Below are 24,419 nucleotides of genomic sequence, written 5' to 3'. Positions count from 1 at the left end.
GATGTCTGCCATGGCCACAGAAAGTAGAGACACTTGTAGACCATATCTGCTACACTTATCTGACTCTTTTAATTCCCGTCCGGTGCCTTTTCCATTGGAATATGTTGACTTTGTGATGGCCAATGAATTTTCTTTACGATATGCAGGGGACTCACATATCATGATAAGACAGGGTCATGCCCGTTGAGTTCATAATCTTGGTGAAACTTAAAGATATAAACATATTAAGATTTTTCTGACATGTTCCATGGTTTTATGTTCAGTTCATTGAGATAACTCCCCAGGAAGAATCTCCAGTGTTATGAACATCAGCATATAAAGATAAACAAGACAAAAAAATAAAAGATTTTTTTAGTGACTTTGGGAAAAGATCTGCCATGCTGAGCAAATGGTAAAAACACAGCACATAGAAGAAATACAGCCTTGGTGAAGTGATTTAAACTTTCTTCCTTATGAAGTGCTTTCTGCTGAAATTGCTTTTCTGAAAATTCACTGAAGCCACTTGCTGGTCCTTTTATTAGACAGGAAGGATTTAGGTTTTTCAATGTTCATTGACAAATCCACTTCAGGAAATGAAACCCTTATTTGATTTGTTTGAAGAGAATGAATCATAGATTTTTTTTTTTTTAACTGAAAGAAACCTTTCAAGATCATCCAGCTCAATGCCTTTAGTTTATAGATTGGGAAATTGAGTTAACAGATTTGTTCAAGGCCACCGGGTGACTCATAGCAGAGCCCAAAGCAGAACCTCGGTCCCAGGACTTCCAATCTGGTGTTCTCTTCCTGACATCTGTGTTGCTGTTGTCTAGCTTCAGCCCATGAATGAGCTTCCCTGATGATAAATGTCTCCATTTGACATTGCTCGGTGACTTCTAAGAGTCTTCCAGTTGTGACCATCTGTAAATGAACCAGCAGCAACCACAAAGCCACGTTTTAGGCACAAAGGACTTACAGAACATGTTGACCTTCTTGGCTAAGGCATAGGACATTGATGAGGTTCAGGGGTTGTTCCTAAGATTATGGGAGAGCTACCAAATTATATCCCCTGGCTTTGAGTGCCAAGAAGGAAATATTTAATTATAGATATGCATGCTGTGCAATCCATGGCACAGCCATTAAAAAAAATGGGTAGTCTAACCATCAGAGAAATGCAAATAAAAACCACAATGAGATACCACCTCACCCCAGCCAAAATGGCTACCATCAATAAATCAACAAACAGCAAGTGCTGGCGCGGATGTGGAGAAAAGGGAACGCTTGTGCACTGTTGGTGGGATTGTAGATTGGTGCAGCCGCTATGGAAAACAGTATGGAGGTATCTCAAAAATCTGAAAATGGAACTACCTTATGATCCAGTAATTCCACTCCTAGGTATCTATCCGGAGAAATCCAAAACTTCAATTCAAAAATCTTTATGCACTCCTATGTTTATTGCAGCACTATGCACAATAGCTAAGACATGGAAACAACCAAAATGCCCATCGGTAGATGACTGGATTAAGAAACTGTGGTACATTTATACAATGGAGTATTATGCAGCCATAAAGAAGAAAGAAATCTTACCATTTGCAACAACATGGATGGATCTAGAGAACATTATGTTAAGTGAAATAAGTCAGACAGAGAAAGATAAGTACCATATGATCTCACTTATTTGCGGATTCTAAAGAAAAGAATAAGTGAATGAACTAATCAGAAACAGTTTGGGAGACAATGAGGAAAAACTGAGGGTTGCTAGATGGACGGGAGGGATGGAGGTTGGGGGGGAGGGTGAGGGGATTGAAGGGCAATCGGTGACCATAGGATGGCCACGGGCTTGAAAATTAATCTGGGGAACGTAATTTGGTGGTTACCAGAAGGTAAAGGGATTGGGGGGTGGGGGATGAGGGTGAGGGGGATCAAATGTATGGTGATGGAAGGGGAGCTGACTCTGGGTGGTGAACACACAATGTGATTTATGGATGATGTGATACAGAATTGCACACCTGAAATCTATGTAATTTTACTAACAATTGTCACCCCAATAAATTAAAAATAAATTTAAAAAAAAAGGGTAGTAATGAACTTACTGAATATGTGATTAAAGAATAATGCTGTTTCTAATCCTTCCAGAATGTGAGAGATTCTAAGTTCTGCAATGGGAGAGGAGCAGTGAGTGGACCGGAAGAAGCCATGCCTGATGTGCTCACCTCTCAGACACTGACCCACAGCTAGAGCTGGGGCCATTCTCCAAAGACTCCACATCCAGTGTGAAAGGACCGGTTGGAGAGGAGGAAACACCTGTACAAATGGAGGACTAACCCTTTTCCTTTCTTCTCTGAATGGTGATCCTAAAATTATTCTACTGCCCAGAAGATGGACCCTACAGAACTAAATTGATGACCTACTTTTTGATTTTATCAAGCAGCAGATACATCAATTAATGTTGCTATGCTCCAGGGTTTGGTAGTAAGGTTGAAATTAGATTTATAGATTACCTGCCTCCATGCAGTGCAAGGAGTCAGAAACGCTTCATTTCCCCGCTCCTCCTGGCACTGCCTGTTCTGGCCGTTCCTTTCTGGCCATCCTTTCTCCTCTGTTTTCCTGTGTTCCATTGTTGCCCCAAGTTTTTTGCCCGCCACCTGGGCCTCATCATCATGAAAAATACTGGTGTCCAACATGCCTCCATGCCCTGGGCCCCAAATGGAAACAGCCCTAAGCCGAGCAACGGTGTGGGGCTTTGATTTCCCGTGGGCTCCTGAGAATGAATCTCCCTGTTCCCCGGCAGGGTCCAGGGAGAGAGTCTGATCACAGTCCCCAGCTCATGCTGGGGCTCTCTGCACAGCACAGGCAGATGACAGGTTGGAAATAAATGACTCTTGAAAGGGTCTCTTTCCAGAAAACCCTTTTTCTTCTCACATCGCCTTCTATTCACTTTTATTTGACTGTCTTCATGAGAGCTCTGATCGTGAATGAATGAACCCAGGAAAGCATAGTCCATACCCTGCTCTGACATGAGAGGTCTGGCTATAAGTCCGAAAGACCAGGCTTACTCTGGATGACCACATTTCTCCTGCCACTCCCAAACATTTTGTCCCAGAATTGGTTATATTCGTGTTTTTCATCCAACTAGCATTTCCCAGGCACTCACGGTGCAAGGTGCTTGGCTGTCAAAATACAAGGCATAACCCATACCCTCAAGGAGGCTGTGGCAGGAAGTACGTGGGGCCCATAATCCACATTTGTTGCCCCCCCCACACACAAAAGCACTACTGCCTAATGCCCTAGAAGAGGCAAAAAGTGTGCTCGCCCTACAAAGTTAATTTCAGTGTTGTACAAATGCAGCTTCTAGACGAGTCCCGCAGCTGCCCTTCCATACGGCAGCCACTGAGTTCTACACTGAACTTTGGCGCCTCCATGCAGCTGCTGACAGATTACCAAATGGCCACGCCAGCTTTGGCCTTTGAACACTCCATCCCATTGTTTCATCAGCCTACCTGCCCTACTCCCCCACCTGTCTGGCCAAGCCCTCCTTCTCCAATATCAGATAAATTCTCTCTCCTATATAAAGCCTTCTCTGGCTTCCCCAGGAAGATGTCAATTCTTTGCTTATATACTCTATGCTCCATGCATAGAAACAGATAGTATCATAGAGGCAGGTGCTTGCTAGAAGCTTTGGACACTAGGGCCCTCAGGGGCAGGACCTTGGGTAGCATATTGCAGTCTCTAAGATGCATATAAGAGGACCTGCCATCCCTTATGTGTAAGAAGATATCAGGTTGTGGTCCTTCATTAATGAAGGGCTTGTTTCCTCTCCAAAATATGGGGGCGCATCATTATGACTGAAGTGATGCTGTACGACTTCTGAGGGCAGGTTACAAAACAGACACAGCTTCTGCCTTCCCCTCTGGGATGCTTATTTTTGGAACCCAGCTTGCTGTGAGAAAGCTCAAGCAGGCCACGTGGCCAGATGCCAGCTGACACCGAGCTTCCACCACAAGACAACTGAGTGATGAGCCTTTGGATGATTCCGGGCCTCAGTTCTGAGCTGCCCCAGCTGACACCCCATGAAACAGAGCTATCGTCGCCGAGCCCTGCCCAAATTGCAGATTCATGAGCAAAATAACTCACTGTTGTGCTAAGCCACAAAAGTCTTGGCGTGATTTGCTACACAGCATTAGAGCAATGTCTCTTTTATCTCTACAGGCACAGCACCCAGCACAGGGTGTGACCAGAGCAGTCACCCCATGAATGTTTCAACGACTGACTGTACAAATGATCCTTTGATCTTCAGCTACAGCTACTGTTTGATAGCTTTGGGGACACGCAGAGTCTGTTGCTTGGTATTACCCTGAAGTCCATGCTCAGAAGACCTTCCCCTGTTGTTTGGTGCTGCTCCCTGTACCCTTTGCTCTCAGGCTCCCCTGAAATCTCCGGCTGAGCTTTCTGTCCAAGGCAGGCCTTGCTCCCCGGCCTCTGCTCGGTCAGCTTCCCCTCCCTAGGTATCAGCATCATGGCCATTCTCACTCACTCCTTCTCTTAGTAGCTCTGTGATTGACCCATAGAAATGCAAATGGCTCCAATTTGGCTCCATTTGGGTACACTCACAATGATCTTTTACAGATGCCCCAGCCACAGGCCTTCAGATACCCCCACCTGTACTGCAGGTGGAGTGGGAATCACATTCTTCATCAACCCCAGAAAAGATTTGTGGGTGCTGGTGATCCAGTCTTCCACTTTCCAGCCCAGAAGCACCTCCTCAGAAGGCAGGTGGCCAGGCTCAGAAAAGGACAACTTGTTTTTATCTCTGAACTGCAAATGATGAGAGCTGGCTGGGAGGGGAGGACAACTGCACTGGGGAAAAGGCAGAGATGGCCACTGGCATTCTGCATGAATCATACAGCAGCTGAGAGTCTCTTCAATCTCTGTGATTCATACAGATGCCAATGGCCATTCTTTGTCCCCTTCTATTCATTCTCACTCATCCAACAAGCATTAATCAAGGCCCTACAACATGACATCCTCCTATCGAGGGGTCCACAAGCTCTTCATTCTTTTCTTTTAGCAACGAATCTGTTAACCTTGTGAACACCTCCGATACCCTCCCACATTTCATCGGGTGATTCCGGAATGGCAGGTTATCCTCATGTAGACACTTCTCCCCAGCCACCGTTCTCCAGCATCCACCAGTGTTAACATCATCCATGCCCCTGAGCGTCTCTTACCCTTAGGAAGGAATCCAAGGCGCCATTCTCCATGAACTCTGTGATGATCATGACTGGCCGGCTCTTGGTGACCACGCCCTCCAGGCGAATGATGTTGGGATGATCGAACTGACCCATGATGCTCGCTTCACTCAGAAAGTCCCGACGCTGCTTCTCCGAGTAGCCGGCCTTCAGCGTCTTGATGGCCACGTAGATTTCCCTCTTGCCCGGAAGTTTCAAACGCCCCTTGTATACCTCTCCAAACTCTCCTGCAACAAGAATGCAATTATTACCTGCTTCCTTCTCAGCCTGTGGAACCACAAGGGGAGGCAGCTTATCAAGAACAATGGTGCTCACGGTAGAATTGTGATTCAAGTGGCAGCAATGGCAATAGTGTTTTCTCATTGTAACTATGATGTCTTGGCGCTAATCAGTACACGGCAAACACAGAAGGAATGCTCAAATATGTTCCCTACCTTGGATCTTAGGAACAGTCTGGGTAACTAAAGTGCAATTTCAGAATATATACGAGTTTGTTTTTCCCCACATTTGGCTTTTCATTTGTGTCCCAGTTGAATAATTGAAATGAAAGGGTCCGTTTCACTTTGGTAGAGTCATAATTCATTTTTAGCAGAGCTTAGTGTAAGAATGTCCAGGGGCTGGGAGATATGTTCAGGTTTTTAATCCTCCGAATGAGATGAATAGCGTTTAGGTTCCTACATTGTCCTGAAAATGTTTATGTCTGTTGGGTCCCCCAGAAAGCAGACACTGAGAAGTTAGGAAGGGAAGTTAGCAGACACTGTGCAGGCTAAAAGGGGGACGGAGCAGGATTGGCCAGAGTCCCAGATCACCATACAGACCTGACATTAGGAAAAGAAAGGAGGAAGTTAGGAATGGATAAGAAGAGCCCCCAGATTGTAACGCAGACCTGGCTGATGCAGACTTGACAGTCTCATCTAATCTAGTGGGGGGCTCCAGAGTGCAGAGCACCTACTCCAGAAAGTTCCAGGTCCTAGCATCCCACTGTGTTCAGTCACTGGCTGGACTGTCAGGAAGAGCTAAAGCAGATCCTGAAGGCACTGCAGCTGGAGGCTGGCAGCTGCCTGAATTCCTGGCAGCTGAACAGCACGTGGTTTTTCCCAGCAAACACAAGCTCAAGACCTCCATGGGTGCCACAGCATTTAAACATTTTTGTAGTAAAATCACCAGGAGTAAAAACAATCTGGTGACACTATTTCATAACTACATATAAAAAGAGCTGTCGAATCTGTTAAATGTACTTTCAAAGTTATTTTATGATTTAACTTGGTTTTCTAACTTCCAGTTAGAAAACGTGAAGCAGTTTCACGTGAAGCAGTTTAGTATCTACTTGTAAGTGCATCACTGAAATGTGTGTCAAAGGCCTGACAGGAGAAACATGGCTCTCTGCTGGGAAAACTGTCTTTTTTTACTTTCAGCTTCTGGAAGAAAATGACGGAGCACACTGTGAGCAATCAGACAAATTACTGGCCACATTACAAATGCCAGTTAACATCTCCGCTGTGATTCAGTTGGGAGTTCCTTTTGTTTTCTGCTACAAAAAAGATTCCGAAGAAAGCTGCATAAAGGGTTTTTCCTGCAAAACTGCTCCAGAGTCAGTGGAACTTGCTAGAATCTAGGGCTGGAGTAGAGGTTGGCTTAAGCACCATTAGGAAGATTTCAACATGGACCTTACAGTACTAAGATATATATCATGTGTAACACTGGTCTTGACATTTAATCACGTGCTGCTTTGTTGAACTGCTTGAGGTCAGTGCACCCCACTGCAGTGCCTGGTACGTGGTAGGCACATCAATAAAAATTGGGGTGTCATATTTATTATTATTGGTGTGGCTTTGGCTTTGCACATTCTTGGGTTCTAAAGTGCTGGAGGCTCTATCCATGCTATACCCAAAGAAACAGAAGTATCTGTTTACATTTTTATAAAAGACTGTTTACTGCAGTATCTTCTACAGCCAAACCCGGTACAACCATAACCCGGGGAATGGTTGGAAATGGCACAGCCATGCTGCAGAATGCCATGAGCTATTGAAAACTAACAGATGAGTGACATGTACTGACTTCAAAAGATGTCTGTATTATCGTGTTAAGCAAAGGAGAAAAGAAGAGCAAATTATAGAGTGTGATATGTAGTATGTACCCGTGTGGGGTGTATGTATGTAAAGAAAAAGTATGACGAAAATTCACATCAAATTTATTTTAACTTCAAATTATTTTTAAAAATGGGTTACACTAGAAAGGTGGGAATAGGAGTAAAATTAATTTAGTTACTTTTATGTTGTTTGAATGGTTATAATAAGCATCACTTTTGTAGTTCAAATGAATAAAATATAAGGAAAAGTACTGAGCAACAATGACCTGTCATATATGTGAGTATGTATATGTAAATGTGTATGTGAACAGCATATATATATGTGTGTGTGTATATGAGGATATATATATATATATATATATATATATATATATATCCTACTATCCTAGCAGGTCAAGGTGTCAGAGGGATGGAATATATATATATATATATATATATTCCATGGATATATATATTCCATATATATATGTATATATTCCATCCCTCTGACACCTTGACCTAGTAGGTATTCAATAACTATGAGCTGAATGAATACAAATTGCATATTTGGCAAGTATACTAATTGAAGAACATTGGTATTTCTTCCTTGTTATAATAATGAGTTCTTTTTTCTTTTAGCAAAAAAACCACAGTTGAAAGTTGAGGGGAAAGGTATGCTAATATGTCTTCTTGGAGGAAATATTACATCAGTATTTACTGACAACCTACTATGTGCCAAGCATTGTGCTAGGCTCTTTGAATATCTTATATCAATAATCCTCACAATACCTTCATGAGATGAGCATTATTATGTCCATTTTACTAATAAGGAAACTGAGGCACAAAGAAAACATGCCCCAAGCGCCAGAGCTGCGAGTCAGAGCCAGGGCTGTTGTCCATAGCCACTCCTTTTCCTGCCATACTGCCTCTCAGCAGGTCTGTTCGGTAAGCAGTGCCACAGAGAACACACCTGTGTGGATATGAAGTCACCATCCAGGGACCACTGTGCCCCAAATGTGCAGGTCCAAACGTGCAGTTTATATGCAATTACTGTCACAGCAACTCAGTATCCAGGGAACAGAAAACACAATAGAACTATCTCATAGACAAATGTCATATTCATCGAAAGTTCCTGTCTAGCTAGTCCAGTAGGATCAGAATATTTAGGAATCAGAGTATTTATCAATTTCTCTACATCAGTGTGAGAGATTTGGAAAAGCGCTCCAGGTGAATCTGATGTTACCCACAACACACACATAAATACCCACAGGTGAAGACTTCCATTCTACAACAGTGGTTCCCAAAGTGGGCTACCCACTGCAACCATCTGGGGAGCTTTCCAAAGGAAAGGGGCCCGGGTCCCACCTTCAGTGATTCCAATTAGTTAGTCTGGGTGCAGCCTGGGCATGGACGCATTTAAAAGCTGTCCATAGGATCAGCTACCTAATTTGTGGGGCGAAATAAGAAACAGGATTCCTTGTTCAAAAATTACCAAGAACTTCAAGACGGTGACAGCTGAGCATTCAACCAAGTGTCGGCTCTTCTGAGCATGGGGTCCAGTGTGACTGTACTGGTCACAGGCCATGAAGCCAGTTCTTGCTGCCCAGGTGGTTCTTAAGTGCAGCCAAGGTTGAGAACCACGAACCTAAGCCACTCGAGGATCTTTCAAGGGGCTCCGTGAACTGCCAAAGGCCCTGCAATTTTCTCTACCCCTTTGAATTCTTTTGAAAGCACTGCTTGCATATGGGCCACCTCTCAACGCACAGAGCCCAGTGAAGAGGGTGGATTTTATAGACATGAGTGGAGAGAAAGAAGAAAAGAAGGAAGAAAGCAACACAAATGTGGCTTTGGAAAGTTCAATCCACATAGAATGGTGGATCACATTGGATCACATGATTTTCCTAACTGACAAATATTATTTCGTTGTGTAATCGTTGTGGCTGATTGGTCTTCAAGTGTAGTGCTTCTAATACTTTAGCTTCAAATGGCATCCTGTGTGGGGGTACCATCATGCAGTTTTTAGAAATTATAAAATAAAAATATGCTCTCCTGAGAGGATGTTTCGGGCAGTGAAACTACTCTGTACAATATGATAATGGTGGATACATGTCATTATTCATTTGTCCAAACCCATAGAATGTACACCCCCAAGAGTGAGCCCCGTATGTAAACTAGGGACTCAGGTGATTGTGATGTATCAGTGCAGGTTCATCAATTGTAGCAAATGTTCCCTCTGGGAGGGATGTTGATAACGGGGGAGGTTGTGCCTGGGTATGTGGGAAATCTCTGTACCTCTCCATCAATTTTGCTGTGAACCTGAAACTGCTCTTAAAAAATAAATAAATAAAGTCTTAAAAAAGATGCTCTCCTTGGGTAGGAAGGGATGGGCTTTGTAGTCAGTCACGGCGGCGGCGGCCGTGTTACTGCTCTCAGAAATCTGCTCGGCAATCACTGGAAAGCAGTGGCTTAAACGATGGTGAGTCTGTGAAAATAGCTCCTCTCCTGCTTGGCAAAGAAACAACTGCATGTTCTCCAAGCCCAGAGGTTTTCAAAGCACCAACAGCAAATGAAGTCACTTAATCCACAGTCTTCACTCAGAGGCTATGCTCCGCCCTGTAATTAAGTGGCCCCCGAGTGCCGTTGGGGAAAACGCTGGCCAGGAGTAGAGGAAGAAGTTCACATCCGTGCCAAGCCCACCACCCAACTTCGGGCACGTTACTTCTCCAGTCTCAGCTTTCTCAGCTCTGTACAATAAGAAATCAATGACGGACTGGCGGCCCTTCCTAACAGGGTGTGGAGTTTGTGAGAAAGCCCTTTTTGTAAACTAAACTGTTGGAGACACATGTGGGTAGGGAGTAGGGGAGGGTACTGAAAGAGAAAAGGGAGGAAAGAAGGTTTTGGCAGCCTCGGGGGACTTGATGGAAGTTGATCTAAGGCACAGTAGGGCTTTTTGCCAGGGCGAGTGGGGACGTCCTGCTGATGTATCTGCGCTGTGGAGGTTGTCCCCAGGTAAGCCTATGGTGCTGAACTCTGGGGACTCTGGCCCTCTTGTGTCTCCATAGCCTCATAGGGAGTGGGTGGGGGTCAACAGGGATATTGTCGTGATTAGTAACAAACAGAAAATCAAGACCTTCTAATGCTTACAACCTAAGAAACTGCCATCACGTATGAGCTTTGATCTCAGGTTCTTGTACTATTCTCAGGAAACTATTTTTGCTTTATTGACACCTTTCCTATAATTAGGGCCAGGACTTGAGGTTTGTGGTGCTTAGATTTGCCACGTGAACTGTAAAGAGCTTCCTTTTACAGGAGCTCTCAATCATGACCATACATTTTTCATTTTTTTAATAAAAATTCATAATGCCTAAAAAATATTTTCAACCAATCAAGCATTAACATTATATTTCAAACAGATGCTTCTAAGAATGACTGGGTGGTGGTTGTGCTTGATTCTTTCTGTGCCGACCCTTTCCTGACAGTCCTTACAGCCAGCCTCATTTTGCTCTAGCTTGGCTTTGATTGGCATGCGTCTTTGCCGCTGACCTTGGAGGCTCTCTTACAGCAAAACCTCCCCATGGCTAGGACCCAGCTCGCGACACAGGACAGTTTGATGGCCAGTGGCTCTCAGCAGGGGTTCTTAAACTGTGGCTTCTGTCCTGCAGCAGCGTCACCTGGGACCTTGTTAGAAAAATGCAGATTCTCGAGCCCCACTTAGACCTACTGGATCAGAAGCTCAGTGGGTGAGGTCTTGTGACTTGGGTTTTCACATGCCTCCAGGTGATTCTGATGCCTGGCTCAAGTCTGAGAACAAACTGCCCTCAAGGCTATCAGCTGAGGGTCACTTAGCCAGTTCCTGTGATTGTCCTCCCAGGCAGCGGCTGAAATGATTCCCTACAAGTTTCAGCTCCTTGCCAGTTCCCCTGTCCTACCTTCCTTAGCAAAATGAGGAAGAGAGAAAAAATGGTTCAGCAGCATTAAATGCCTCAACTATTAAGTATAAAGTCAGGAGGAAAGAATTTTCAATTTTTGAAAATGAAACATCCAACCTGCCAGCAGGTATTTCAGGCGGTGGCTATTGGCCGTGTGCAGCAGGAATCTACACACACTTGCACTCTTTTTTTTTTTTTTTAAGCAGCATTTTGAAGTCACAAACTGCCTTGGGGGGAAAAAGGAAAGCAGTGCTTCTAGTTACTAATTCAAGCTTCCACCAGAAAAGGGACTTTTAAAGAATAAATTGAAACTAGCTTTTAAAGTATGATTTCCAGCGAGTTTTATCACAGGAGCCTGTGCAAGGCAAGTAAGTAGGTTATGGCTGAACCAGCGATAGTAAAACCAGACCCTGCACCCAGAGAGGACATTACTAACTGATCACTACCACGTTCCTCCTTTTCAGCAGAGGCCCCCTGGCCCCCATTACCAGGCCGCGGGAGTTGGCAGATGAGATGGAACAGCCACACTGTCCACAATACCTAACACCTAGATGGTGACTGCAAACTCTTTTTTACCTTCTAGCTTTTAGTAGTCATTAGGCAATGTCATAGCTATATATCACTTATTATTTTCCTAACATAAGCAACCACATAGAATTAAAAATGCTAATTACCTGCGTCCTCACTTTTGTCCTTCTTAAGGCAGATAACTGATCATATTAGTAGAAGAGGAAGACTAGCTGATGGTACCAGGGTACTCTAGGAAGAACATACTGTCCCCAGGTAACGTGAGACAGCCTTTGAAGCACACCAGATGGGCATACTAAATTCTAGGACAGGGTCCTTATTCCAAGTGAAGAGGCTTGGGCACACCAAACTACTGGATAGAATTTATCATCAGAAGCAATGTCCCGGTATACTTAGCTGCTCTTTTCCAGAACAATAACCAAAGTAGCAGATACTATGGGGGTTACATTCACCAGAATCAGATCAGCCATGCCTGGGTTTCAATTCTTGTGTTATCATTAACTCAACTGGCAGCACGACCTTCAACAAGTGATCCTCTAAACGTTGATTTCCTCACCAGTTTACACACAGATCCAGTGAGTGTTCAATGCATGCCAATTATATTAATTATAAGTACTGAAGACACCTATTTGCTTTCCTCTTCTAGAAACTTCCTGCTGTCACTGTTACCCAATAGGAGGCTATCCTCATGCTATCCACCCTCACTCTGAATGAGTCATAGAAAGTCAGGCTGGCAGGTGGCCTTTCTACCAAATTATCCTCAAAAAACCCATCCTCTCCTTCAAAGAGAGAGGGCATGGGCCTGGCTGGTTCCATTCCCAATCGTACACATCACAAATTCCTTCTCCCAACTCTCTGTACCCAGCCTTCTCACCTCAAGCCTCCTTCTTGCTTATAGTAAGCCGTCTGTGGAAATGCTGAATCAGCAGCTGCTGGAGTCAGATGAAGATGTGTTTATTAACTAAAATGCAATTGGCATGTCTGCTCCTAGATGATAGCTTCTCGTGACACCTCCACCTACATTTTCATGCGCTTGACAATCACACTCAGGGCTGCTGCATAGGTATACAGGGTACACACGGCATAATCCAGGAGAGCCATTCATGCCATAGGGGCCCAATCATACATGGCAGCCCTGGTTGAGCTCTGGGCAAGTCTACCGATCCAACAGATCAGAATTATCCGATGCATTGGAATTGACCTATGCCATGATTTTTGTTAGTCAGACGCATGGTCACAAAGAGATGATATTCTCCAAAGACACCAGCTAGTCTGCTGCCCTCTCTAAAGATACTCCAATGATTTTCACTGTCTTCAGAGAGAAGAGGAAGGGTTGGCCTCCCTTCATTCCAATGGGTCACTTTCAGGGCACTCGTGGTCTCACTCCACCTCTCCCCAGTCTTTCCCCCTTCTCCCAAGCTCAACCCAGTTCTCATTCCTGTTATGTTTTCCCCAAGGATCTACTTTCATTCAATTATATGCAACAAATATTTAACTGAGCGTCTGAGGGCTACACACTAGGCTAGGCAGAGGACAAAAAAGAACACTCACGTTCTCTTTCCCCCATACAACTTTGAGCCTGATGATGAAACATGAGCATTAAAAAATAGTAACAGAATTATCAATGAATAATTATAGTTCAGACTTCTTGAATGGGATCACACTTGGCTCATAGTTATTTTTTTATTCCTTTGTTCAACATCTTCCACAATTTTAGAAGAAACTGAGGCAGTTGGTGCAATTTATCTGCCTCAGAGTTTCTAGATTTTACTCTATTGGCTTTTGCTCCCCTGCATAACCACTGCTACTCACACTCTGGGAACTGCATAGCTTTCCTCTCCCTTTCAGATGTTTAACCTTGTGCCCCTCATTTCTGGCCATGGAATTTCTCCATGCCATGTCTCCGCATCAACCAGAGTCACCAAGCCCACTAGTTGTTCCATTCACCATGTTTGGATGCATTCTGGTTTAGATCAGTTTAGTTACTTCAGTGAAGCCTTTCTTACCACCCTGGATCCCAGCATCTGCCCCCACAAAGCCTCTCTACATTTCTAGGCAAAGCCCCATCACGGGTCTGCATGCCTCAGAAGTCATACCCACCCTTCCCCAGTACCCCCCTTCTAGTCCACTCCAAACACAGCATCTATCAGTTTTGTCTCCCACCTCATTTCTATCACCTACCCTGCTCAGAAACCTATAGGATTTCACCATTTTCTATTGATAAAATCTATCCCTCAGCCTCTGGATCTCTGGGAATCAGCTTGATTCTGCAGCCTTAATAATCGATACTTACCCTCAGAAAAATCCCTCCCCAGCAGGCTTCTCTCCTCCTTGTTCTCAGTATGTGCTGCACAGAGTGTCAGCCCATGCAAAGCCTCTCCATCCTCAGGGGCCTCGCAGGTCCCTCTTCCAGGGCTCCTCCTCTAACATCAAGCCTCTCCTTTTCCCACCTCCAAGCATGTGTTCTCCGAGCCCCTCATCTTAGCTCTCAATCACCTACCTTCCTCTTGTGGAGAGTCACTGTGTGTCTATGTTAAACGATAACCTATGGAGGACAAGATTGCTGGCATGGAGTGTATTTTCCAGCATCCAGTACAGTCGCAGGCACAGACTCAATGTTTAATGAATGAGGATCGTGAGCTTTGAACTTAATCCCTCCTGCAACAAACACGACCCTCTCCTCTGGCCCTATACTCAGCAGGCATTGGCCGATTCCTCTCCAATGTCTTTGAAATAACCTTGCACGGTCTGGAAATGTGTGGGTAAGTGTTCAATTACCAGCTCTCCCAAAAACAAAGAAAGAAGGAAACACTTGTAGCATTTACCAGTTCCCATGGTATAAATACTCCTACCACAGCTGATGTCAAGTTACCAATATGATGTCACTGAACATAGGGATGGAAAGATATGGCCACAATTGGCCACAAAAGAGGTAGTGTAAGCTGGATCCAGCACACCACTGCTGGAAGGTCATATTACTCTTTCTCCTTAAATCATTGCATTTTCCTCTTCTGTCTTATTATCTCATGAGTTTCACAAAAACTTACTTTTTCTGCTAGTTTTCATCCTGGAAAGCTCAGGCCAAAGGTTATCTCCCTTGGGAAGTCTTCTTGACCATCCCCTCCTCTCCACCCAGATGCTGAGCACCGCTCTGTGTTGGCCCAACACACCTGTGTGGTGGATGGTATAAAATAAGGGACACATTATTGGCCTGTTTGCCACTAAGACTGTCAGACCTGGTAGTGGAAGAGCGGTTTGTTCATCTCTGGAATGCCACATCTAGCATACAAGAAGTGTTCAGAAAACCTTGATGAAGAAACAAGTGAAGGAAGCACAGATGACTTCTGATTCTTCTTGTCATGTTTTGTGACGATTGTGCACAGTTTTTGCTCCCTGCTCTAAATCTGCCAGGTGGCAGGTGGTGAAGAGAAATATTGTCAGTTACACTGTATAAATCTTACCTTACAAAATTATTTGTTTTAACTTGACCCTCACACCAGCTCTTTTACCATGAAGTGAAGTCAGTCTCAGTGAGGCAGGGTGTGGGAGAAGAGTGGGGACAGAGGAGAACAAGAACTGGAGAATGGAGAAAGATTGATTCCAGCCAAGAATCTCTTCTGTAAAAAGGGCATCAAGTTACACCTAGTGAATCACTATCCACAGGAATTAGATCTGGGGTTTCTTAATCTCAAGGAGATGGGTGTCTGGTGGAGGGTAGTCAGCAGCAACCAGGCAGAGGTCTTTTTCTCAAGCTGCTGGGCATCTTATGAATTGCTCGATGTACCCATCCTTTCCCAGGAAGGACCATGTGAGCCGCAGAGAGGACTGGGCTTCTCTGAGTAGAATGCACAAACATCAGCAAAAGCTACACAAAAATAGAAGGATGGCACAGGGCCATCGACTGTCCTTTTATAGGCACCCAGCAGTCGGTGAGCTCACCCCAATTGTAACTGCCTGGCAGGATCATAAGTGAGAAGGCTCTTTACTCCTTCCCTTGCAAAGGTGGGAGGGGGCTTATGTGTGTTCTCTGGAATGAAATGCAGGCCAGGACACATCACTCTAAGCACATGGCATAACTAACAACATTAAAATCACTAACACCATTACCACATGACATAACAACAATTAATAATGTGAGGAAACAGGGCGCAGGGCTGAAAGCTCGCCTTCCCAACTTTACTGGAGAAATCTGAGCCCCTGAGAGTAATCCAATCTATCTGGTATTCAGCCTTCCAAGGCAAGATCCTTAAATATGTCAGCATCTAAGGAAGAAAAAATTATCTGCACAGAAGTAAAAGTCGTGGTTCAGTAACATATTTAATGAAAGGCAATGGGAAATATGTAGAGACTCATGTGGATCCGATCATGGCCAGCTGGCTGGGACTCCTGAGGGGCCGCTGGGAGGAGAGTGGTGTGTCCTGACAGGGAGCATCCCAGCACCCACCGCAGTGAGACCATGAGGTCGAGCTCTTTAAGAGGGAAACCAGAGCATGAAAATGGTGGCCTAATGGGTCAAGCTTTCAAATGTGACTTCCAATTTCACAGATGGCTTTTTGACCCCTCAGTGCATTAAGAGAGGGAGTGAATGGAAGAACGGTGACTTTCCCCCTAAAGATAATATATGAAGTGGCTGTCTGTAAGACTTTGACTAAATATATTTTATTGAGTTAAAATACTATTGGAAGAGACAACTCCATGACTCTCCAAATATATGAATAAAACATTTCTAGACACAAGAGCTACGAAGACTGCAGCTTATGAGTGAAGAGAGCTTAAACAATAGCTAAAAGAATTAAAGAAGAAGAAAAGACAAAGAATGTTTTAGAAGAATATAAAAGTAGAAAAGAGGACACGAAACAAATGCATCTTTTAAGAGGATCCAAAAGATGCAGAGAGAAGGCAGTAAAGAGATTACTCACAAAGTAATAATATTTGGGGATATTTTACACATCTACATTAATAAGCCTGGGTCCATTGCCAAATTGACTCAACTACTGATCCATCAGAGAAAGATGAAAATGCTAGATAAGCCTTTTGGTAGGATTTCCTGAGAGTTAGGAAGTTAGAGTTAGAAGAGTTAGTCAGGCAGTTAGTTCTCTGCTGGGCTTAATTTCTACTCCAATGCTGTAAGATGGATGAGAGCACACATGTTTCTTGGGAGTGAAATTTGTCTTGTGTTACTATCCATATCATAGATCTTTTGTAGAAAATATGGTTATGGGTGGATTTTCTTCTGGAAACAATGGTTCTCCTTCAGTTCACCATGATCTGTCTCCAAATACATGTATGTAGGAAAAGGGTAACTAAAAGTACGGGGGAAAATCTTGGCCCAAAGCCATGGAGATATCATTGTCAGTGAGTGGGAGACTAAGGCAAGCTTCTAAAAATTTATATTTCTTTTAAAGTCTTCTCAACTGGTTCCCTATATCTTTTTCCTTATCTGAATTTGGTGGTCCATTTCCAGAGTAATTTCTGAATCTTTTAAAACCACAGCTGACTTCTCTGCAACACCAAACATGGCCACCATGATCAAGGTCCCCAAAAGATCCCGAGATGCACATTATAGATGTTTTGGTCTCATCTTCTAGGAAGAAAGATGGTAGAGAACACCTAGAATGGTGGGAAGAAGATGTTCGGACACCAAGAGAACAGAAATGAAGGGAGGGGAAAGCCATACCTGCTCCGATGACCTCTTCGATTTTCACAAAAGATACATCAATCTCCTTGGCAAACTCCCGGACAGCTTCATTGGGGTCCTCATAAGTGAAGGGGTCAATGTAGATCTTCATCCCTGGGGAGCCTTATTGGAGGAGATAAGCAGGGTTAACATCCCAAAGAGGATATGGTGGCGATTAAGCATAGGTTGCTGTCCCCAGCAGTAAGCGTATGGCTGGAGGAATCTCTCCTGTACAACAGGCTGCCTCTCCTTGCCTTGCTAGACCTCCCATCTCCCTTCCCTCTGGGCCACGCTCGCCTGGTTCTCTGTCCTCTACTTCTCCTCCATATTCTCTTTTGTATTTGAGCTCTTGATGAAATGTGGAGCAGATTACTTATAAGTGACAGATCGGGACCAGTTCCCACACTGGGCACTCACAGAAGGCACAGAAGCTGATTGATGCCAACCAAATGCATTAGCGGAAAAGTGGTGGTAAAATGGTAGGGTAGATATCAATATTTATCAACTTGACAACTTTCCTGAGTGGAGGCCACTGTTAAGGTTATTACTGACGGTTGTGTCCAGGGCTGGAAGAGGGATGAGGATGGATTTAGAAGGGAAAAAAAAAAAAAGAATTTGCTATTAGAAAAACCTCAAGATGAAAATACCAAGACAGTATACCAGAAGAGAGAATGTGAAGAGAAAAACACAGAAAATACTGACAGAGAAAAGAGCAAAGTCTATGTAGAAAAATGAGGTGGAATGAAAGAAAAATGGTAATTGAATCCCCATGACTTCAGACACACTGAAGTATGAAAAACGAATAAAATGGTGAATGTGAAATACATAAAGGAATATAGACTTTGTCACTGATGTTTACGGTAGCAAGATAAATAGGTGTGCAAGGGGACAAAACAGAGAATTGTCATTGCAGAAAAAATAGATTCAAAAAGTGGAGGACAGGGGACAAAAAAGGAAATGGAACCCAGGAAACAAATGGATTCATTCACAATGTAATTTTTCAACATGTTAGATGTGTTACTAGGCAAAGCATAGAAATTGTTTTCATGGTGGTGGTGTGGTGGGGAGGTAGGCTTCGAAAGCTAAACAACACAGTCTAGCATCCCATCCTTGAGAAGGGGAGTCATTTTCCCTGCCCACTGCTGCTGTCTGGTTCATGGAAGAACCAGGTTAGCAGGGCAGGCAGGTCTGAAGAAACACAAGTTCTGTGTGCTCACTGTCCCACAGCTGGGGACAAAGGCCGAGACTGGACCTCAGGTTCCCTGAGCTCCACCGTCTCAGCACTGCACCCTGAATCCAGCTTATCTTTGGGTGACACCCAGCCCTTCACACATGGTCTAGTTTTGACATTTTTCATCCAAAAAACTTCGGGTGGCTCTACATCTCTCCTAGATTAATTTTGGCTTAGTCACCAATTCAGGCAAGGATTGACAGTGCCAGAGCACAGTCCAAAGGAAGAAAGAAAATACAGCAAAGAATTGAAAGGGATGTTTCTCTAAAGCCAAAGAGAGCCAGGTGCCCTGCCCAGAGGAACTGCCTTTTCTGGAATATGGGTTATCCCCAGTCATTAAATATAATCACACCTAGCATGCTAGAAAGCCTGCTTTAGGGTGGGCAACACTATCCTAGAATGCACCTTGGACACCTGGGGATAACATCACTGATTTTGGAATCTACTGACTGAAATGTAGACACAACACATAGAATGTTCTAATCCTGGAACTGGAAGGTGCGGGTCGGGGGAGGGGGAGAGAGAGAGAGAGAGAGAGAGAGAGAGAGAGAGAGAGAGAGAGAGAGAGAGAAATTGATTCTACTTTAATAACAGTGGATAAAGGGGAAAATAGAGAGGGGCATCCGTCTCTTTCTCATTGGAGAACAAGTGAAGAGCAAGGAGGATTGAAAACAGAAAGTGTCTAACAAAGCCAGATCAGAAGCAAACCTTGAGACAAGGTTTTGAAAGCAAATGGCTTATCTGGGAGGTGATCCCAAGAAGTCCCTGTAGGTGAGTGGGGAAGTAAGATGGGAAAAGGAAGGCAGCCTATGAAAGGGTGCTCTCCAGCCACTCCCACCATGGGTAACTGACGCAGGCTAACGCCCCCCTGGGGCAGCTCTGAGAGCCAATGTAAGCCACCAGAAGCTTCATAGTTGGCCCACCCTAGCAGGGAGGGATCTGAGTATTACCACATGATTCCCACCAGTCATTGAGTGGGGGCCGCACAGTCTGCTGCACAGGTGGGCAGGAAGCTCCCTGGCCAGAGAGAGCATTTATGTAAATTGGGTAAAGGTAGGTCAAGTATCTGGTAATGAGGGAAACTAGATTTGGGATGGTGAGCATGTCACAGGGTATATAGATATGAAATTATAACGCTTGACACCTGAAATTTATACGATGTTACTAACGAATATTACCTAAATAAATTAAATTAAGAAACAAAATGCAGATGCTACAGGTAAAAGTTGGCCAGTGGGCGCTGGAGGGGTGAGGGTGAGAGATGAGGCAACAACACACCCACCTGAAATGCAAAGGGGACAGCAGTCAGTGTCAACAACCTGTGACTTTTCCCAAAGTCTGTGCTGAGATGAGAGGAGGTTGAGAGCCCAGAGGTGAAATCAGAACCTCAAAGGCTCGGAGGAGCCCAGCACAATGCAGCAAGTCCACACCCATCTCTTAACAAGTTGCTCCTCTGCCAGTGGCGGCAAGAACACCTCCCTCCCAGGCTGGTGGTAATATTAAAGAACATATTGCGAATGGCATACCTAGTACAGTGCCTGATGTACAGAGAGGGCTCACAAATTCATATACTCATGGTAACTGTTAGTGAATTGTTCTAGGAAGTGTTTGAAGGGGTAAGTAAGGAGGGGAAGCGTGGTGGGGTGGGCAGTGGGGGATGTAAGCCGCTTAGGGTTACATCGGTTACTTTAAAAATAACTACACTGTTATTTTAGATCCAGGGCTTTTAAACGATGTATGCTAAACTGTCCTACAGGATCTCTTCCGTGGAAACTAATTAAACAATCTACAATGTGCTTTAATGAATGGTTTGCAAGTAACGACATATATCAGGATGAATGAGAAAGGATTCTGAGATAATGAGGTTTACAGCTATTGGCCCCAATCAGTTCGGGGAAGCAGCTATTCCCAGAAGGGAATGGCTCATCTCATGATAGTGCCAGGATTCTTTTAGGCCAGTAATGGGCAACGAAATGCGCCTACATGGGAGAAAGTTCATCCTGTAACGACAGGTGCAGTTTACTCACGAAGAAAGGTTTGCTACCTTGCTGGCTTGTAGAATTATGGAGTGTGTGTGTGTGTGTGTGTGTGTGTGCGTGCGCGTGTGTGTACATGTGCACGCATGCACACACATGCGATGTCACAGCTGCTCTTCCGGGGTCAGGGGTTTTGATTGTCACTGAAGCCTTTCACAAGAAGCTGAAAGGCTGCAAGGAGCCTCGGAGTGGTGATGCAATGGTAATTAGACTGTCTGGCCTCTATGCAACAGTAGGAATCGCTTGTTTTCCCTGAAATTGAGGATACTGTTGTTACATTGAGGAAGGAAAATGGAAATAAAAAAGTTGAATAAATAGCTTAAGCCGGGTGTTTTCTTCTGATAGGGTCTCATGGGGCTGAGCTCGGCAGTGGCCCTGGCCTGCGTCCCCTGGCTGGGGGAGGGAGCCGTCCGCCCTACATCAGAGCAGTGATTTGGCTGAGCACGTGCCCCTAACGGCTCCCATTGCCTCGCCTCGCCTCCGAATGACACATCTCTCCAGGCTTCTCTCCCGCATCACAGCCAGCCTTTCTCAAGTCCCAAAAGATGATGAGAAAAAAGAATGCCTTTAGCGAGGCAGAACAGGTCATTTGTCTTTCGGCTCATTTTGTGTTTCTGCATAAATCCTGCATCAGCCTGTTCCTGCTCCCACTTGCCAGTGAGCAGTTTTTAATTATCAGGAAAATGGTATTTAGTGCAATGAATCACCAGACAGTGAACAAGGAATTCAAGTCGGCTGCCGACTCGGGCAGAGCCAAACATTTGGAGACAGGGCTCAGAAAATGTTCTCAGACTGTGAGTGTTGGGGAAATATTATTAGTGGCAGTAATAATAATATCAAATGTAATATACCTCAATAATGTAAGGTATTTCACAACGCTCTGCACAATGCTTCCCATTATTAGTAATATTATATGTTTATAATATTTAACAGTTTCCAATTATTTTTAACATAGGTTACATATCTTTGGCACAAAAATGGTATGTATGGATCTAAACTTCTGATTGCTAGTGCCTTGAGAGAGAAACATTTTTTTCTAGTTTATGATTTTCTAGTTTATTAATTTGTATTAAAGATCTAATTTATAGATCTTTGTTCTTTGACCTCAAAACCCATTTAGGCTATGGCTGGGTCATAGCCTAGACTGCCTAAAGCTTTAAAGGATCATAGTCCTAGAGGATTTGCTAAATCTTAAACATGAACCAAGGTTTTAAATATATTAAGTTGGGGGAGAAATGACTTAGCCACAATCCAGAGCCTTCCAGCATGTCACAGAGCAGTCACTGAGGCAAAAGGAACTCCGGGCCATTGTCAGAATTAGGGGGCTGTCAAAAGTGAAGAGGCTGCAACAGATTCTGGGGATGCTGGCAGATGTGTGGAGTGTATCTAAAAGGTCAGTTTACACGCTTACAAGTGCCGGGTTCTCAGGTAAGAGAAGAAGTGGGCTGGGAAAGGGCCGGTTCCAAACAGTAGTTGACATTTAGGGATTACAAGCCGAGGGAGAAGACTGAATGCTTCTCTTCAGCCCTCTTGTGCATTCAGAAAGTATTATACAAAGTCAGCATCGTGGACGCTGAGTAGGTCCATGGAAAGCACGACTGTCTAGGAGTCTCCGAGGGTGCCAAGAAGAGCCTAATGCCTTCCAGCTGGTGAGATTCTCAGAGTCCCACAGTATGGTTCCAGAAAAGATAGTCAGTTGGGCTGTTTTCAGCCACTGATGTCTTGTGTCCCAGCAGTTTTCATGGAGCCATGAAAAGGAGGCAAGTGTGTTTCCTTGGTCCCCACTGTAGACCCAAGGCCGACTTTGTCATCTTTGTGACTCATTTAAATGTGATCCAGATATCTAAGCACAAAAGGGAAGCAGTTTAGAAAGGGAAGCATATGCAATTCAGTCCCTGGAAGGGATTTCATCCTACCCTCTGCCTCAATACATTGATCACTCCTCATTTTTCTCAGCACTGACTGGACACTCAAACACCACGGCTCCAGGGACCGTGGGAGCTACAGGAAAAATAAAGTTCATGAATTTCTTCAGGCAATTAAGACATGAAGTAACGGGTACGATGCTGAAGAGGCTAGACTCAGGAGCCTAGCCTGGAAACAAGCTGTAAGTGCTGCAGAAACCAGAGAAGGCAGAGATGTATGAATGCCAGTCTTCAAGGTCAGAATCCTAAAAGGACAAGTCACATGGTCATGCATTGGAGACGGAGAAGCTTGTCATGAGGCACAGCTCAGGGAGAGGCCCACCATGTCATGAGTGAGGAGAGTGTGACCCACTTGATTGTGGAGAGAAAGGGGGTCTGCAGTGGAATGGTGCTGATGTATGAGCATGAGAGGGCCCTGATTACAAACAAAGACGTTAGGATTGATTCCATCGGACACTCAGCTAACTGTTCCATCAGCAGGGAAGGGGTGCACGGAGAGCAAGGCATCGGGGAGTTCATTTTGCTGGCTGGCTGCAGCATTCACATGCTTGTCGTGGGAAAGGGGCTGGAGGCTGAGACAACAACTATGAGGTTGTTGCAATAATTAAGGTGGAAGATAACAGTATTCCACGCTGAGAACAGAAGATGAAGCAAGAGACATTTCAAAGGAATTTGGTGAGTAATTAAAGGCAGAGAATTAAGGAGGGACAAGAAGAATTCAAAGCAATGTCAGGACTTCTGGAATAAAGTGGTACTATGAACCAGGTAACGGACTTTGGGAAAGAAACCCTATGGCCAGGGGAGTTGGTACGTGTGGTTTTAGATTTTGAAGGTGCACTTAAAATAGACAAAGACTCCAAGTCAGAAAACTCAGAATTGAAACAGAGCTGGAAGGTTGGATGTGGAGCTGTAGATTTGGGGGGCACACGGGTGGTCGCTGAAGCTGCTGATGAGAAAGGCTGAGGATCGAGCCGTCTCTCGGAATGAACATACCAGAAAGGTTGCTGGGCACTAGAAACAGTTTGTTCCACCTGCTTCTGAGGCCTGAGACCAAGACAATGGGTGGTTGTCTTTCTCCAAGAAAGAGCAGAGGTCCTGGGTGTCCAGCCAGGACTTGGGCAAGAATCCAAGAGGAGAGCCCCAGGGTGGGCAACGAGCCTGAACGGAAAAGCATTCTGAGGATCTTCCTTGACGGTGCTCTTCCTTCCACCTTCTGTTTGGGGGTTTCACCACATTCTCAAGCTTAGTTCTTCACACCACGGTTATTGCCTAATATGTGTCTCCAGGAGGAAAGCGAACCACCACAGTCTAGTTGCTACTGAGGAAGGAATTTCAGGAAAAGGGTTTAACATCTCCCTGCTTCTTAGGTATCAATGACCAGGGCAGGCAGGTCCTTTCAGGCAAAGTCCACTGGTTCTGGGCCATGAAAATCTTTCTGGGAACCTGAGGGCCACAGCCAATGAGCTCAAGACTAAAAGAGTGAACATGATTTCTAGAAGCTCTGGCTTAGAGCCAGCAGCAGTCACATGGGTGAATCTAGCTCATTAAATTTATTTGCCTTTTAATAAGCACCCACTGAAAACTCAGCCACCTTCTTATACCAGGGGGCCTTTCCTCCTCTCCCCCAAGGCTCTTATTTACTTATGCTCAGTTACAAATGCTCCCGTTACATCAAGAAGAGGCAGCCAAAATTTCCACAGTCTGTCTCCCTACCTTAGGGGTCAGACCTGACCTTTCCTCTGGTGCCTAAGGTGATTTTCAGAGGACTAGATGTTGTATCCTCTATAGTTCTAAAACACA

At 44.6% G+C, this 24,419-nt stretch overlaps 1 protein-coding gene across 2 annotated transcripts in view; it reads right to left on the bottom strand.

The window, feature by feature from the left end:
- EPHB1 (EPH receptor B1) overlaps positions 1 to 24,419 on the bottom strand; it is a 424,621-nt gene that overhangs the window by 52,219 nt on the left and 347,983 nt on the right. For both annotated transcript variants that reach the window (XM_033133086.1, XM_033133087.1), the window contains 2 exons: positions 17,428 to 17,550; positions 5,205 to 5,452 (listed from right to left, as the gene is read on the bottom strand). In XM_033133086.1, coding sequence (XP_032988977.1) covers positions 5,205 to 5,452; positions 17,428 to 17,550 — 371 coding nt within the window. The remainder of the gene's footprint in view (positions 1 to 5,204; positions 5,453 to 17,427; positions 17,551 to 24,419) is intronic.

The sequence above is a fragment of the Rhinolophus ferrumequinum genome, chromosome 17, assembly GCF_004115265.2.
Source record: "Rhinolophus ferrumequinum isolate MPI-CBG mRhiFer1 chromosome 17, mRhiFer1_v1.p, whole genome shotgun sequence".
Taxonomy (NCBI): Eukaryota; Metazoa; Chordata; class Mammalia; order Chiroptera; family Rhinolophidae; genus Rhinolophus; species Rhinolophus ferrumequinum.
The sequence above is the reverse complement of the archived record's forward strand: the minus strand, read 5'-3'. Positions and strand labels throughout refer to the sequence as shown.